Raw genomic sequence first — 17,994 nt, forward strand, 5'->3', positions numbered from 1 at the left:
CCACGCTAGTCACATGCTAAAGGTTATTTTGTTGTCGTTGGATGATTTTCTTTTGGAATATGTATTTTTTTTTTCACAGACCTCATGGTCATAAAAATGATGTTACCCACTGTGCTTCAAATAAAGAACTCTTTCTCCTCCAGGCTTTCACAGAAAACTATGTGTGCCACTTTCCATGTAAACCATCTTCTTTAGGTTGAAATTAGGGAGTGATGTCACTTCAGGAACTGCCTAGGAAATACCACTGTCAGCTAAGACTGTCAAGGTAGTGTCCAAGATATTTAATGCATGTGTTTTTATAGAGAAAATCATTTGTGGGAAGAAACTGAAAGAGTGTAGGCTGGCAACTTGTGATAAATATACGAGAAAGTGATAGGTGCTAATTTTGCCTCAAATGTCAGCTCTGGACTGCTGTTTGGCTGCTCACCTAGATGCCTGTATCGCTCTTTCCCACTGGTCACACTTTCTTGGATGTGCTGTTTTCCACACATGAGACACACAGGGGCTTTCTAAAAGTCAAACCTGGAAATGCCAATGCAGTTCTGGCAACTGGTCACTATGCCCTTCCCAAATGGTTCATAAAAGCATAAATGCTTCAGATTTCTATTTTAGACTTTAACTCTTCAAATATCTGCTCCAAATTTCTAAGCTACTCAACGCTCTGCCTCCCAAGATGGAAACACCCTGAAAACCAGATTCCTTAATGAGAATAACATTTACTACCAATTCATCTGATGACAAGTAACTGTCTATTTTAACGGGAAAAGAGAGACACCAACTGTGATGAATGTCACTTTTGCTTAGCACACACAGGAAAGCGTGACCAATGCAGATAGGCTTTGATTCTCAAAAAAAAAAAATTATTAAAAGGCACTGTGCAAAGTGTCTGAAAATCAGATTATGAGGACCTGCTTGGGAAGCAAAACTTACAATGAGGAGTTGAAGACAATTTAGTTGTAGGCACCGAGGCATCACTAGGACATAACCAAAAAGAAGTTTCCATTACTGTCCCTGTGTTTAAAAAACAAAACCCTAATTTTGCTCCTAGTGGTGAGAGTGTGGGGAGCTGGGAGTGGGAAGGCTGGGGACTAAGGTGAGCAAGATGAGTTTTAACAATCTTTGCCAGTTTCCTGGCACTGCTCAGAAGCAACCCTGTTCTCAAGGAGGAGTTAGGCGGTTACAGTCTCCATCTCTTTTCTTGTTGTGTCTTAAAAACAAGACTGAATACAGAAAGCTGCAGTCAGGAGAGTGCTGTGTTCAAGAGTTGGTAATGCTTTGTACATGTTCTGGGGAAATGTTGATGAATTGTAATATTTACGAAACAAAAACAAATACAAAAGATACGGAAATGTTTGCAGTAGCTTTGTTTCTCCTGTATGATTCTTTAATCTATGTAAGGAGCCCAAAACCACATGGAAGAGACCTAAAGATCAATCTAGAAGAAAAAGTTAGCCCTATGAGCCAGGGGAGGACCACTGGATCACTCAACAGGTGCTTCTCAGCCAATGTGGGTGGAGTGCTGGGTAAGACACAGAGCTGGGAAGAGATGGAGGTCACCCTAATTTGCAGAGTATTAGGCTCTATGTTTCCCAATCTATGTTTCACCGAGCAACAGCAAGCCAGAACAAGGCTCCAGTATGCCACCACTGCTGTGACCTAAGCTGCTTACACATACATCAATCGTAATACAAATGTAAATAAGTCACCTTTCAAAAATAACTGGATCAAAAAAGAGGATAAATATCCCTCTGAAAAATCGAAGTGACCCTGAATCCATGGTGTAGCTCTGTCCATGCTGAGCAAACCAGGGGAAACACGAGGCTCTACGTTGAAGGAGATACCCAGGAGAGCAGTGTAGAGAGCATACAGAGTATATGTGTCTGCAAGTATGCGGGCCAATATCCACAACGGAAAGAACCAGGGAACGATGCCCGCCAGTGCGTAAGCAGATAAACACACTAAGGCATATCCACATAATAGGATATAACGGGTTATTCACCTTAAAGATGAACTAGAAAAGCATGCAACAATATACATGAATTGTATCATTATAATATTAAGAGCCTGGGTGGCTCAGCTGGTTAGGCATACAGCTCTTGATGTGCACTCAGGTCATGATCTCACGGTTCGTGGGTTCAAGCCCCCCATCCGGCTCCCTGCTGCCAGTGCGGAGCCTGCTTGGGATTCTGTCTCCCTCTCTCTCTCAAAATAAATAAATAAACATTTTTAAAAACCTTAATATTTAAGTGAAAAGAGCAAGTTTCACACAGTACTAAACTTTTTTGATAATGTTTAAAAACCTGAAATAGGGGATCCTGGGTGGCTCAATTAAGCATCCGACTTCGGCTTCTGTCATGATCTCGTGGTTCGTGAGTTTGAGCCCCACAATGGGTTCTGTGCTGACAGCTCAGAGCCTGGAGCCTGTTTCAGATTCTGTGTTTCCCTCTCTCTCTGCCCCTCCCTTGCTTGTGCTCGCTCTCTCTCTCTCAAAAATGAATACATTAAAGAAATTTTAAAAACCTGAAATAATAGTAATAATACTAAATGGAGTATCTATAGGTGTAATAAAAGTATCTAAAAAGAAAAGAAAATGTGAAATCCTGGATTCAAGGTGATGGTTATGTTGTGGGTGCGGGGGAGGGGGGATAGTACCATGGATACATGCAGTTAATTGTCCTGGTCCCAGAACCTTTTGTTTTTGGTGGTTTGTTTTTTTTTTTTTTGGTGCATATTAAATAACTGAAGATATTTAACCAAATAAAAGCAGGCTATGAGTAGAATAATGAGATTATGTCATGAAACAAATACTATGATTAGTATAATTGTGTGCACCTGAGAAAAGGACAACACACACACACACACACACACACACACACACACACACACACATAAATATGTGTCTCTATATGTGTGTATATATTTGAGAGACAGACAGAAACAGAGGCAAATACAGAGACAGAGACAGAGAAAAATCTCTGAAATAAACAAATGCAAACACCATAGACTAGAGGAAAATTTGTCTGTTTTATACTTTGAAAGTCCTAACCCACATAATTGCAAAGGAGCAGCCTGTGTTTTGATACCTAATTTCAATGAGCCATGAAGTGAAGTTCTAATTTCACTGAGCCATGTAGCTCATTTGCAATTTGATGACCAGAATTTTACCGGATTTTTATTTAAGGTGATTTAAGAACATCTCCTTTCTTCACAATAGACTATCCTATATACTCTTTTAAATAATGCTTTTATTTTGGCCAAAAGCAAATTTTAATCAGCCTCACTGTGATTATCATTTCTGACATACCTCTGTCTTGAGATTTTACTTCTATTTCCAGCCACTAAACATATTTCAATGACATTTTTTTTTCCTGAACAGCAATTAATGAGAGAACTGTTAAAGCCAAATACATTTCATTCAGGGCTCCTAAAGATTTACTGATTTGCAAAAGTAATAGTTTTCAGATCAAGTGTAATTCTGCTCAAATTCTAGACTTTTATTTCTCATCAGTATTAGAAATGCATACATCATCTGCGTGGCAGTGTGTAATGTACGTGGACATATTTAGTGCTCCAGGGAACAGAGGCTGCAATGCCCCGTGACAACACTCTAACAGGTCTGTGTGCACCGTTCCAGCCCACCAGGAAGGAGACCAGAGTTTTGCTACAGGAACGTGTTGAAAGCTTAACAAGGAAGATAACAAATAAATGAGGCTTCTTGTCACCTTCATCTCTGTTAATTTTTTTGAATAAGCGATACATTTTCATGGCTAAAGTAAAAAACTTACGCCAGAGCACCCAATGAGAAGTCTCTTGACCATCCCTTGCTCCCCCAAAATGTTTTCACCCTTAAAACATTGAATGATGCCAATTTTCTAATATCCTTCCATGAGCACTCTGTGTATAAATAGGCAAACACAAGCACACACAAATATACTCTTTTCAATGAAAATGTTTTGCAACTGTCATTTGCCATGCAACAATATGTCTTAATCACACTTTTATATCAATATGTAAAGTGTCCACAATGTTTTTTTTTTATTTTTTAAGGATAAATATCTTCCACTGTGTACATGCTTCAGAATTTAATCAGTTTACTATCATGTGTATGTTACTACATTTTGCTATTACAAAAAAGACAGAAGGGATAATCTTGTAAGTCCATCATTTCTTGACTGAGTATAAATAGTCAAAATCCTTGACTGAGGATAAATTCTTAGAATTAAGATTTATGGGTTAGGGGCGCCTGGGTAGCTCAGTCGGTTAAGTTTCTGACTTTGGTTCAGGTCATGATCTTGTGGTTCAGGAGTTTGAGCCCTGAGTTGGGCTCAGAGCTTGCATCACAGACTCTGTGTCTCCTCTCTCTGCCCCTCCCCTGCTTGTGCTCTGTCTCTCTCTCTCAAAAATAAATTAAAACTTTTTTTTAAACTTAAAAAAAATAAAATTTATAGGTTAAATGTTAAATACATTTGTAATTTTGACAGATAATTCTAAATTGCTTTCTACAGAGATCATACCAACTTTATACTCTTGTCAGGAATATGTGAGAGTATCTATTTCCCAAAACCTTAATAAATAGTTTTTCATTAGAGGGGCGCCTGGGTGGCTCAGTCAGTTAAGTGTTAGACTTCAGTTCAGATCATGATCTCAGAGTTGGTGCATTCGAGCCCAGCGTCGGGCTCCGTGCTGACAGCTCAGAGCCTGGAGCTTGCCTCAGATTCTGTGTCTCCCTCTCTCTCTGCTTCTTCCCTGCTCATGCTCTTTCTCTCTCTCGCTCTCTCTCTCTCTCTCTCTCAAAAATAAATAAATAAATAAATAAATAAATAAATAAATAAATAAATAAAATAAACATTAAAAAAATAGTTTTACATTAGAATTTTCATTTTATCCAAGTTTATAGGTAAACATGGTATCTCATAGTTTTATTTTGCACTTTCTTATTCTAAGTAAGGACAAGCATGTTTCTGGGTATTTAACAGTCACTGGTATTGCCCTTGTCAATAGTCAGTTCATATCCTTGAACAATTTTATTAGATATTTTTCTTAATGATTTGTAGAACTTATGTATTAGAAAAATTTGTCTTTGTGTTACAAGTTGCAAATGTTTTTCTCTGTTTATCATTTGCCTTTTATTCTTGCTTGTAGCACTTATTTTTTCTATTATTGCCATGCAATTTATATTTTCTGTAGCTGAAATTACTGATCTATACCACACGGTTTTTAGGGGAAATAACCTACTACATAATGCTTTCTCAGATCTAAAAACAATATAAAAATTCTCATGATTGTTTTCAACCCCGCTGTTTATTCTGCTGATAGTTGTATCTTTGGTTCGTTTAAGATGAATCTTCAATTCTGAAGTCATGGTAATAACTAGGGTATTTTAGTACAGCGGTACACAGTAAATTTTCATTTTAATGAACAGAATACAGAGCAAAAACCCATGGACTAAATAGCTAATACAGCACCCATGAGAGGCAGTAAAACACCCATTAGAGAGACGTTAAGTTTTTCAAGAATCAGCCCTTGGGAGGCTCCCCAGAGGCTCCATGGAAACCAGCCACACGTGAGCACTTAAACTGGCCAATCCTGGTAGAGGGCTGAGACGGTGGATGAGGGCTGGAGCCAGGGAACCGTCAGGCCATGCATCTGCAGTCTCAAGTCTGAGGCCCCGAACCCTGATGCACAAAGGGAAGGTTCACCACTCATGAAGGCTGAGGACAAGAAACAGACTTGAAGGTCAAGGTTCCATATTTTTTCAGCCTTTATTGTATCAAAAGAGAGAGATGATGCTACTTCTGACCACCCAAACTCCACAGGAGGGCCAAGATCACTAAAGTGGGTCTAATTCTGGCCTTGCTGGACTGCACGCACTACCACATCATGCAATGAACAAAGAAGAGAACCACAATGCTGTTGCTGTTGCTGATTCCACGAGATTCCCCCTGTAAATGCGACCTGTGGGCCGAAGCATGTGCTGCCTGGTCATTCCCCCTTGTTCATTCAACCCCTCTAGCTGAGTGAAAACTTGAGTAAATCTAGCAGGGTAGAATCCTGGTTCTGCAGTTTCTAAACCACATAACTTCCATAAAGTTATTTAACTTCTCTGGGCTTCAGTTTCCTCATCTGTACAGTGGGTTAATGATAGCAACTAACCTCACACCACTGTATTGATAATTTAACAAGAAAACTCACTTAAAGTGGCTTAAGTGTTATCTGTAACATACTAAGTGCTCCATAAATACTAACTTTAATTTACATATTTGGGTGCTACATATACTCTGCTGGCAATCAGACAAGAAAAATATTTAAAATACAAGGTAAGGGGCGCCTGGGTGGCGCAGTCGGTTAAGCGTCCGACTTCAGCCAGGTCACGATCTCGCGGTCCGTGAGTTCGAGCCCCGCGTCAGGCTCTGGGCTGATGGCTCAGAGCCTGGAGCCTGTTTCTGATTCTGTGTCTCCCTCTCTCTCTGCCCCTCCCCCGTTCATGCTCTGTCTCTCTCTGTCCCAAAAATAAATAAACGTTGAAAAAAAAATTAAAAAAAAAATAAAAAAAAATAAAATACAAGGTAAAAAAGTACTGTGATAGAGGAATAACTTATTTGTTATGGTGCATAAAGTAGGTTTGGTTTAACAACCTGGCTTTTTTATTTAAGGGAGGGAGAATTTATGTTTTAACTATAGTGTTGTAAGTTTTTTAAGGATTTTTGTTTACTTTTTTTTTTAATGTTTATTCATTTTTGAGACAGGGAGAGACAAAGTGTGAGCAGGGGGGGGCAGAGAGAGAGGGAGACACAGAACCCGAAGCAGGCTCCAGGCTCTGAGCTGTCATCACAGAGCCCGACGAAGGGCTCGAACCCACAAACTGTGAGATCATGACAGGAGCCAAAGTCAGACACTCAACTGACTGAGCCACCCAAGCACCCCAAGGATTTTGTTAAAGTTTATGTATTTCTGAGAGAGAGAGAGAGAAGAGGGGAGAGGCAGAGAGAGAGAGGGAAAGAGAAAATCGTAAGCAAGTTCCGCACTTTTAGTGCAGAGCCCGAAACTGGGGCTCAAACTCATAAACTGTGAGATCGTGACCTGAGCCGAAATCAAGAGTTGGATGTTTAACCAACTGAACCACACAGGCTCCCCAAAAAGGATTTAAAATTTTTTTTAACGTTTTATTGATTTTTGAGACAGGGAGAGACAGAGCATGAACAGGGGAGGGTCAGAGACAGAGGGAGACACAGAATCTGAAACAGGATCCAGGCTCTGAGCTGTCAGCACAGAGACCGACGCGGGGCTTGAACTCACAGACCACGAAATGGTGACCTGAGCCAAAGTCGGCTGCTTAACCAACTGAGCCACCCAGGCGCCCCTCCAAAAAGGATTTTAAAAGGATAGTTTTGTGGTTTCTAAATTGATGACTTAAAAAGTTTTATGTGCTTCCAGTGTTTACAACCCCCCTATTTAAATATCAATTTTAATATGTAGTTTCCCTGTTGGAAAACAGTCAATGAATCTATTAATTATTTATTTTCAAGTTAACACATTTTTGGTAATGTGAGTAAAAGAAAGCACTTTTTAGTTCGGGACAGAAGATTACTTTCCATGGTTTATCAAAGCAGAGTTGGAACTGCAACTAAGGATACTGTGCCAATGAGTTTCATGAGTTTCATGAGCATAAATAAATATATTTGTTGTCACAAATCTCAAACAGTGAAGTGCTGTGGTAATGGAACAAAGCTGAAGACTCTTCAGAATAAATTGCAAACAACTATTTGACATATAAAGAGCCATTGAAGGGAAGCTTTCCAATACAATGATGCTATTTTCCTGCCTTCCATTTAAGCCAGGAAAGAGTAAGTAGCTCAGAGAAGGTTAAAGAAGGTATAGTCTGGAAGGCGGGGATCATGCAAGGACATCTGGCATCTACCTGCGCTTTCTCCAAGTGGACTGAAATTCAGAGTAACGTATTTCATTATAAAAAAGAAAACTACTGGGCCCTTCTAACATACGCTTCCATGTTATAGTGATGTGTGCGACTTCTCTTCTCCATTTAAATTAAATGGTTATTTGGATGAATGAATCTCTGAATAAAGTAAGCGAAAAAACCTTCCCTTTGGATGTGAAGAAATAGTTTATTCCAACAACAGATCATTTTCCCCGCTGTACAACCAAACTGGGAAAAGATTTTGGAGCCAAAGTGGCCCAGGAGAAATACAACTTGACTTCAGTAGACCTGAGGGGCTAAACTGAATCTGGGACCTTAAGTGAGTGAAGAGGGGAAATAATGGATTCTCCCTTAGACAGACAGACAAGACAGGCGCACACGCACGCACGCACACACACACACAGAAATGAATACTCCTTTCTGCTTTGGGCTCAGATTGTCAAGTAGGAGAATCCACCCAGCCAATGATATAAAACGAAAAGAAGACTCAAGACAGATACTGAGTCATGCATTTCAGACACTGACTCAGGAGATGAAGGCCAGCCCACCATTTTTTTTTTTTCTACTTTGGTATAAACTATGTATGTCCAAACTTAAATATTCAGCAGGACAAGCCTTTCAGGATAAGATTTTAGTTAAGAAGACATCCCAATGAACAAGCAGAAGATAGTTCTTTCTTTTAAATAGACAGGGAAGGTCCCTGACCTTAGAAGTAATACCTGCATATGATCAAGAGGGACAATGACACAAAGGTCTAAAAATGCCAAATTGCACTTCACATGTATGCTCTTTGTCTCCGAATGGCAACCAGAGCAAAATAAGATTATTAAGAAAATGAAAAAAAAAAGTCAGATGAAGGCGAAATTCCCATAATAAGGAACACTGGCCTCTTTCCAAACACAATTTTAACTCTGGCCCCATATTTTACCTTCTTGCGCATTCAACCCAAGTCAAGGAAATTAACTGATTATACAACCTACTCCCAATTACTCAATACATATTTTTTTTTAGGAGCCTCTGCAATACAGCAGCAGAAGTTCCAGGCTCTGGGATACAGCAATAAACAAGACAGAGTTTTTTTTCCCTCAAGGATCTTATCCAATGGTCAACAAATACACACCAAAAAACAAAACAGAACAGTAACACAATTTTTTAAAGTTAATAAGCTCACTTTGCTGTTAATGCGGCCACCATTTCCCCAAATTGCTCAAATTCAAAATGTTGGTTACCTTTCTTATTTCTTTTCTCTCTCTCTCTTTTTTTTTGAGAGAGACAGAGAGAGAGAGAGAGAGAGAGAGAGAGAGAGAGAGAGAGAAAGGGAGTGAGAGAGAATCCCAGGACGGCTCCGCACTATCAGCACAGACCCTCATAAGGGACTGGAACTCATAAACCATGAGATCATGACTTTAGCTGAAGTTGGATGCTTAACCAACAGAGCCACCCAGGTGCTCCTTTCTTATTTCTGAACAGACCCAGTAACTTAAAGATTGAAAAAAATATTTCTTTAGAGAATTTCATTGCTGTTATGAATAGAAATAGAATATGTGCTAAAGAGAAATAGAAAGGGTATCATTTTCATGTAAATCTTCCAGTACTACTATGTTTTATGCTCACATTATAATCCACATAGAAAACTAAAATATCTTACCTTTGACAGTGGGTCAAAAGTAATTGCTATGGTAACATTTTTATTTAGGGCAATTACTAACTTTACATTCATGTCAACATTTTACACTGACACTGTATAAACTGTACATAAACTGACAGTAATTCAAAGCTGTTGCTGAGTGTAGCAATAGTTTACTGTCTTTCCAGATACATTATGCTACCAATTACATTAAATAGTTTTATGTAAGGAAATACCACTTGATATTTTACATAAAAGAACACTATTACTTAAGGAAAATTGATAATAGTTACTTTTAAGACATATCCAAATAAATAGGACTTATACACAAAGTAAAGGCTTCATAAAACCTTTAGTTTTCAAATTCTAATCACCACTTCTTCCAATTCTGCTATTCCCCACCAATCCCAAATATTAAATCACATAATTCTTTCTGGGCAATGGCTAAGTGGATTTGGCTGTCTGGGCAGGAAGTAAGAAAGGAGAGGACTGGACTCAGGCTCTGGGTGGTGCCTACATTACATCAACAGCCCCCTTTCCTAAAGAACATAGACAAGTGCGAATAAAGAGTTGCACTGTCTCTCTCCAAACTCTGCCTTGGCTCTATATGTTGTTTTGATGAAATGTGATGTAGAAAAAGCTCACTCTATTTTCAACTAAGAAGAAATACATTGTATGATGATTAATGGGAAAATGTCACAACCACTTTCATCAGTCAGTGGCTGTGCCTTCTCACCTACAATCAAACCCTGTCTTTGCTCCTAAGTCCACGACCCTTGCATCTTGTTTGGATAGTATTTCAGAAGTAAAAAGTGAAGCAGAATGACAAAAGTCATAGAATAACCCCAAAAGAAGCCAGGAAGGAAATACAAGAAGTAGCAGGGACACAGCAATATAACCCAGACCTTATGCAGGTCCCCAACTCACTAGTCCAATTCCTATGCTCGCTTAGATAATTTCCCCATCTGCCAAGTATTTTTCTTAACCTTTCCAAACAGGCAGACTTTGGTTATCAATATTGTATTGAAGCAACATAAACTACATGGATGTTCGTCTTCCTCAGAGTTTCAGAGAGAATTTATTGGTTTTTTAAAAATAATTAACCACATTTTACTACCTTGTCTTTTGGGGGAGCATGAAATTAAGCCATAATGATATAAAATATATAAAATTGTAAAGATTAACTTAAAGCAGAACTAGAAAGGCAACAGGGCAAATATAAAACAGAGAATGATATGTTTCCCCTGGGTTCATGAAATTATGATTTCTGGTGTGGAAATCATAGCATGGATACCCAGGCCTCTGGTTCGGTTTGCCTCTACCTCTTGTCCAATAAAACAGTTGGTATTCCTGTTTGTCTTCTATAATTAAACTTTAGATTTTACCTTTTTCCCATTTTTTTCCCTACAAAGAAGGATAAGACTTTTTATAACTAAGCAACAACAACAACAAAAAAAAACCAAAAACAAAAAACAAATACTGCCTTTTGGAAAGGGAAAGATTAGAAGACTTAATTATGTACACTAGAAGCTGAGTTGAGTTTAGTTACTGAAGGTAAATGGGTCTAAATAAACTTGTGACAATTTCTTCGCGGGAAGCAACTATAATATATATTTGCTACTTTTAGTGTACATAACTCAAAAAAATACTTCCACATAAGATCATAGCAGGCATACGGAATAAAGTTTCAATTTACTGAATTTCCCATGTAACTTCAGATTCACATTTATCTACCTCAGGTAAGCCAGAGTGCCAAAAACCAATTTCTGGAAGCAATTTTTTCTAAACTTTCAGTAGACAAGAAGGCTTATGTCACAAAAAATTAGAATAAACATAATATTTGTCTTCAGAAAACTATCTTAATGGAAACAAATCGATGTAAGTAGTAATTCTAAAGATAAGCATTATATTTCAATACTACTAGACATATACATTATTCTAAGTATCCATGTTAGGAAAGCTAGATACCTTTAGAAGCTTCCTGAATTTTCTAATAGTGATAAAACTTTTGATCACATGTAAATTTAACAAGTGATTTTAGTCTACTTGAGGAATGCTTATGGAGTGCACATTTCAAAATTACATTCAATTAACATTGAATATAATAATCACATTACAGAAAAGTATTAATTTTTGAGATCTTTATTTGAGTAAGCTATTCTTTCACAGAATACCTGTCGTGGTATTTCCAAATTCTGAGTCAATTAAGTGTCCTTTTTTTTTTTTTAATTTTGGCAGCCACCAAGAAACAATATTCAATAAAAAATCCAAATACTTATTTTATAATATAGGACAGAGTGCCACCTTCTAATGCATCATTTAACACAGGACATTGTACTTCACTCAGAATTTTAATCTTTGATATAATTTTGTAAATAAAGTGGAAAACGACCTTATTAAGGAAAAATATAAAAGGCTGGATTATTCCCATTTCCACTGCAACAAAGAAACTGAGATAACATACCCCTTGTAAAATGCTCATTGGCTCTTTCCAAATCAAGACCATTAAATACACAAACCAAGGGGGTGCCTGGGTGTTTCGGTGGGTTAAGTGTCGGACTCTTGGTTTTGGCTCAAGTCATGATATCCAGATTTAGTGAGTTCGAGCCCCCCGCATCAGGCTCTGCACCAGCAGCATGGGTGGGTAGCATGGAGCCTGCTTGGGATTCTGTCTTTCCTTCTCTCTCTGCCCCTCCCCCACTAGTGCTGTCTCTCTCTCAAAATAAATAAATAGACTTAAAATATATATATAAAAACCACGCCAAAACTATTCTAACATCTATGCCTTTATTTTCATATTAAAAATTGTAATTCTGATTAAATTCTTCCAAAATTCAAAATGAAGTTATGACTTTACTGGATTCAGAGTCATCACTAAGACAGACATGTCCCCCAAAGTAGAGACACTCACCTTCACATTTCTGGGTAGTTTCACTCTGCTTGTGGCCAGCAGGGCATTTGCATTCAAAAGAGCCCACTGTATTGATGCAGTTTCCTCCCTGGCATATGCCAGGAATAGCCTGGCATTCATCAACATCTGCGGGAAGAAAGGACTGTGAACACAAATACCACTAATTTTCAGAATATTTATATATATTTCTTTAATGTACAGAAAAAGTTGAGCTGTTGTCAAGAGAATGGTGTAAGGGGAACTGGGCCCCTTTTGTAAGCATATATTTTAACATATAAATCATGTACGTTATAAATCTCATTTTCATTCTTGATAGTTTCTTCTCGAATTTTATTTTGAAAATCCATCCTTGTTGTTATGCAGACAACCAATCTTTTGCTTAGATTTGCTGCAGAACACTTTTGGACGTGTTCCCTCTCCTGGTGATGGGTACACAGTATACCTCCGGCTTCTCACCACCTCAGCACATGATACAATGAAAGTCCCTACCATGTCTCTTTACGGAGTTGAGTACAGACTGTGAAGACTTAAAAAGACTCTGCATCCCTTTGCTGTCAACTCAGGGCAGAATTACTAAATCAGAGTATATATACATCCAACATGAATATAGTGCTCAACAGTCAGAACGCCTTCATACCACCAACAATCTGTTACACCGAAGAGTAGTTCCCACACCCCTGTTGTCCATGAGGACACTTGAGTTTTCTCTTCCCTGCTAACACATGATATAAATATCCAATATCCTAATTTTCTTTGGTCTAATCATTATAAAGGGATATTAATTTTAGTTTTCACTTCTTTAATTGTTCATTTCTATGCATGTTAGCTTTTAGATTTCTTCATATGGAAGTTACCTGTTTGTATCCCTTAAACACTGTTATAGTGAGTTTGTCACATTCTTACTTTTTCTTGTTTTTATTTAAATTCCCATTAGTTAACATACAGTGTAATATCAGTTTCAGGTGTAGAATTACATCATCACACAGTGCTCATCAAGTGTCCTCCTTAGTTTCCATCACCTATTTAACTCATCTCCTCCCCCCACCCCCCCTTCCCTCCAGTAATCCTGTTTGTTCTCTATAGTTAAGAGTCTGTTTCTTGGTTTGCCTCTCTTTTTTCCCCTTCTATGTTCATTTATTTTCTTTCTTAAATTCCACATAAGAGTGAAACCATATGGTATTTGTCTTTCTCTGACTTATTTCACTTAGCATAATGCTCTCTACCTCCATCCACATTGTTGAAAATGGCAATATTTCATTCTTTTTGAGGAATGAGTAATACTCCAGTGTGGGTATGTGTGTGTGTGTAGACCACATCTTTATCCACTCATCAGTCTGATGGCATTTGGGCTCTTTCCATAATTTGTTGATGATGCTGCTGTAAGCACTGTGGTACATGTATTCCTCTAAGTTAGTAGTGTCATACATATCATAAATTTAAAACCTTTTCTGCTTTAAATATGACAATTATCTTCCTCATCTTTTAAGCAATTAGTTTCATCCATTTAGGAACCAAAATTCTTAATATTCACAAATGAAATTCAAGAAACTGTAATAAAGACTTTCAGACAAAAGAAGTCTGAAATGTTAAAAGAAATGTTAAAAGAAGTTCTTCAGGAAACATGAAAATTACATGGAAATTATGGTCTACACAAAAAACAAAAAGCACTGAAAATACTAAACATGTTGATAAATTTAAAAGGCATTTTTTATTTTTTTAATAGACTTAAAGATAATCGGTTGGTGAAAATAACAACAGCAAAATAATAATAATGCATTTTGAAGGTTATAAAATACATAGAATTAAATAGTATAACCATAATAGCATGAAAGATTGAAGGCAGAAAGAGAAGACTATGGTCATAAAATTATTACACTGTAAGTGAAGTGGCATATTAATATTTGAATATAGGCTATAATAAGTTGTATATGTAAAGACAAACACTAAATGTTACAATTTTAAATAAAACTAACATTTTATAATTTTAAAAAAATACAGCTAATAATCCCATTAAGGAGATAAAAATTAAATACTAAACTAGACTCTAATTGAGGCAAAGATGAATAAAGAATAGGTGGGACAAAAAAGACAAAAAATAGTAAGATAATAGCTTTAAAATCAGTAAAACTGATAATTACCTGAAATTTAAATGGTATTAGCAATTTAATTAAAGGCTGAGGCATTCATATTTGATTTATAAGAAGATGTAATTTTACACTGCTTACAAGAAACCCACTTTTACAGAGACAGCTTAAAAAGTAAATGGCTGAAAAGATGTATCATATACTCAATCAAAAGAATGCTGAAGTGGCTAAGTTACTATTATGTAAAGTATTCAACAGAACAAGAATTGTTACCAGGGATACAGATGGACATTTCATAATGACAAAGAGGTCAACTCATTAAGAGGACACAATAATGTACACTGTATTAGTGTGAGCCTGGATGGCTCAGTTGGTTAGAGTCCAACTTGTGATTTTGGCTCAGGTCAGGGTCTCATGGTTCATGAGTTCGAGCCCCACGTGGGCCTCTAGGATTCTCTCTACCTCCCTCTCTGCCCCTTCCCCCCCAAATAAAAATAAATAAAACATTTAAAAAATAATTCACATTACATATATACACTGCTTATAAAATGTTAAGCACCCAGAACAAAAAGTGACAGAACTGAAAAAAGAAACAGACAAACCCCCAATTACAACTGGAATCGCATTCCGTAGTAACTAACTGAATTGCTGAAAATCAGCAAGGATGCATAAGACTGAATTATACTTTCAACCAACTTGTCCTAGTTCATGTTTGTAGGGCACCCCACCCAACGTTAGCAGAATGTGTTATTTTTACACACTGAATATTTACCAAGACATACTATATTCTGAGGCCATGTAAAAAAGACTCATTAAATATAAAAAAATTAAAATCACACATAGTATTTCTCTAAACATAACAGGGTTAAACTAGAAGTTAGTAATATAAAACAGCTGGAATACCTCAAACATCTGAAATTTAAACAAAATATTCTGAAATAATCCATGGTTCAAAGAAGAAATCATATGACAATTTAAAATGCAGCATATCAAAATTTGTGGGATGCAGCCAAAAGCGGTGCTAAGAGATAAACATGTAGCATTAAAATGCTTGTTTTACCAAAAGAACAAAGTCCTTAAAATTGGTTACCTGAGTTTTTACATTAAGACATTTGAAAAAGGAAGAGCAAATTAAACCTAAAGTAGACAGAAGCAAGAAAATAGTGATAAAACAGAACAACGGTTGAACAACAGAGATAATCAGTAACTCCAAAACCTGGCTCTCTGGAAATACAAGTTAAACTGATAGGTCTGTCAAGACAGAACAAGAAAAAGGTATGGGGATATGAATGATCAGTATTAAAGAATAAAAGTGGGCACATCAATACAGATTCTATAGAGATTAAAAGGGTCAAAGGAAATAGTATGAATAACTGTGTAGCAATAATTTAACAATTTAGATAAAGTGTACAAATTCCTTGAAAGAGAGCCACCAAGGCTCACTCAAGAACAAATCATCTGAACAGACCTACATCTACTAAAGTTAATTTAATTCATACTTTAAAGTCTTTGTCCAAAGAAAACTTCAGGCCGAGGTGGCTCTGCTGTTGAATCCTTTCAAAAATACTTAAGGGAGAAACAATACCAGCTGTACAAAAATTCTTACAAAAAAGAGAAGAGGGGACAATGGCAGACCCATTTTGTTGGACTAGCATAGCCCTGACCCCAAAGCAGACAAATACGTTACAAGAAAGAAAACAACAGAATAATGTATTTTTGGAATAGGCACACAAAAATTGTTAGCAAGGCAATTTTAGTCATATATATAAAAAAATTAATACATCATGACCAAGTGAGGTGAATGCCAGGAATTTAAGGTTCCTTCAACATTCAAAAAAATCAATCAATATAATTGATTATATTAACATGTTGACTAAGAAAGAGAAAACACATGATCATATCAAATGTGAAAAAAGTAAGGGACAAAATTCAACACTAATTTTTTTTTTTTATAGAGAGAGTGCAAGTGGGGAAGAAGGACAGAGGGAGAAAGGGAGACAGAGAAAATCTTAAGCAGGCTTCACAGGGATCATACATGACCTGAGTCATAACCAAGAGCCGGATGCTCCAACGACTAAGCCACCCAGGTGCCCCTTTAAAATCTCAGTAAACCAGGAGACTCTAGAGGAGGAACCAAGATGGTGGAACCACATAAAATCTCAGTAAACCAAGGGAATACAAGGGAACTTCCTCAACTTGATAAAAGAGTCCATAGCAAAAAAAAAAAAAAACAAAAAAAAAAACAAAAAAACAAAAAACAGCTAACACACTAGAAAGCATTGAGAAAACTCTTGATTTGGAGTTTTTTAATCTGTCATTTACATCCATGTAAATTTCCCTTAATTTCTCTCTCTGTGAAAGGTAATAATTTCTAATTCAGCACAGGGTTATGAGAAAGAAAATATATTAAATATATTAAAAATATATAAAATTGTATATAAAAACGTAAGCTTATACAAATTTACGCTACCTATTAAAATCTATAGGATAACATATTTATTAATATATCTTTAATTAAAAAATACTATAAGTTCATTGTAATAACCTTAAAGTGACAGAAAAATAGAAAGTTAAAGAGATACCACTGATATAAGTCAGCAGTCTGTTCTTTGAGACTTTTATTCACAAACATAGAGCATCAGTCTGTTCATATAACAAGAATAAGGTCACACTTGTTCTGAATCTTGCTTTACTTTCATTAAAAATATTTTGTGGATACAACTGTAAGTCAGTATACAATGATTCGCCCTATTAGTTTTTGGTAAGTCCCCAAGTTTGGTGTATCTTAGAGTATCTAAATTAGAGAATTTAAGCCTACAAAAGAGCTTAGCATCTTTATTATTTCTTCCTCACTTTATCCGTCTATAAAAACTTACAAGTCCTAAGTTTTTTATATTGAAATTAAAGTAGATTTTGTTTTCCTATTAAAGGATATCTGATCCAAACAGAAAACAACTAGAATGGAATATAGAACAAGAAATTTATATACTGAACTGTTTAATTCAGAACATTTCAAACCACATTACTTTTAAAATGTACTACATTTCCACCCTCATTACAGTGTGGTATAAAACATCCCTAGAAACCTCTTTTCCTGGCAGATAAACCAGAGAAAGAATATCATGATATAAGTTGAAAAACGAGGCCAAACCTATAAATCCCTTAATAGTATTCATAAAATCTTTGACTACATATTTAGTAGATTCAGTAATTTTTCAAAGGAAAAAGCAAGCCAATGTTATGGGGTTTATTTTGTAATTGCCTAAAAAGTATTTTCCTAGAAGGAAAAATGAAACCTTTGTTTTTGAAGTATCCTAGACAACGCAGCCATACAGCATTAATTTCTTTTAGATAAAGTTAATTACTAAAATGAAAAAGGTAACTTTGAAGCAATCTTGTAGAAATAATCAACTTGAACCTAGAAGTATACACAAGT

The 17,994-nt window shown here is 36.5% G+C and overlaps 1 protein-coding gene across 1 annotated transcript in view; it reads right to left on the reverse strand.

Moving 5' to 3' along the window:
• FBN2 (fibrillin 2) overlaps nt 1-17,994 on the reverse strand; it is a 256,875-nt gene that overhangs the window by 158,156 nt on the left and 80,725 nt on the right. Inside the window, exon 7 of the mRNA XM_047094456.1 lies at nt 12,475-12,600. Coding sequence (XP_046950412.1) covers nt 12,475-12,600 — 126 coding nt within the window. The remainder of the gene's footprint in view (nt 1-12,474; nt 12,601-17,994) is intronic.

Source organism: Lynx rufus, unplaced genomic scaffold, assembly GCF_022079265.1.
Source record: "Lynx rufus isolate CCGP_SWC_20201006 ecotype Redwood Valley unplaced genomic scaffold, mLynRuf1.p SCAF_1, whole genome shotgun sequence".
NCBI lineage: Eukaryota > Metazoa > Chordata > Mammalia > Carnivora > Felidae > Lynx > Lynx rufus.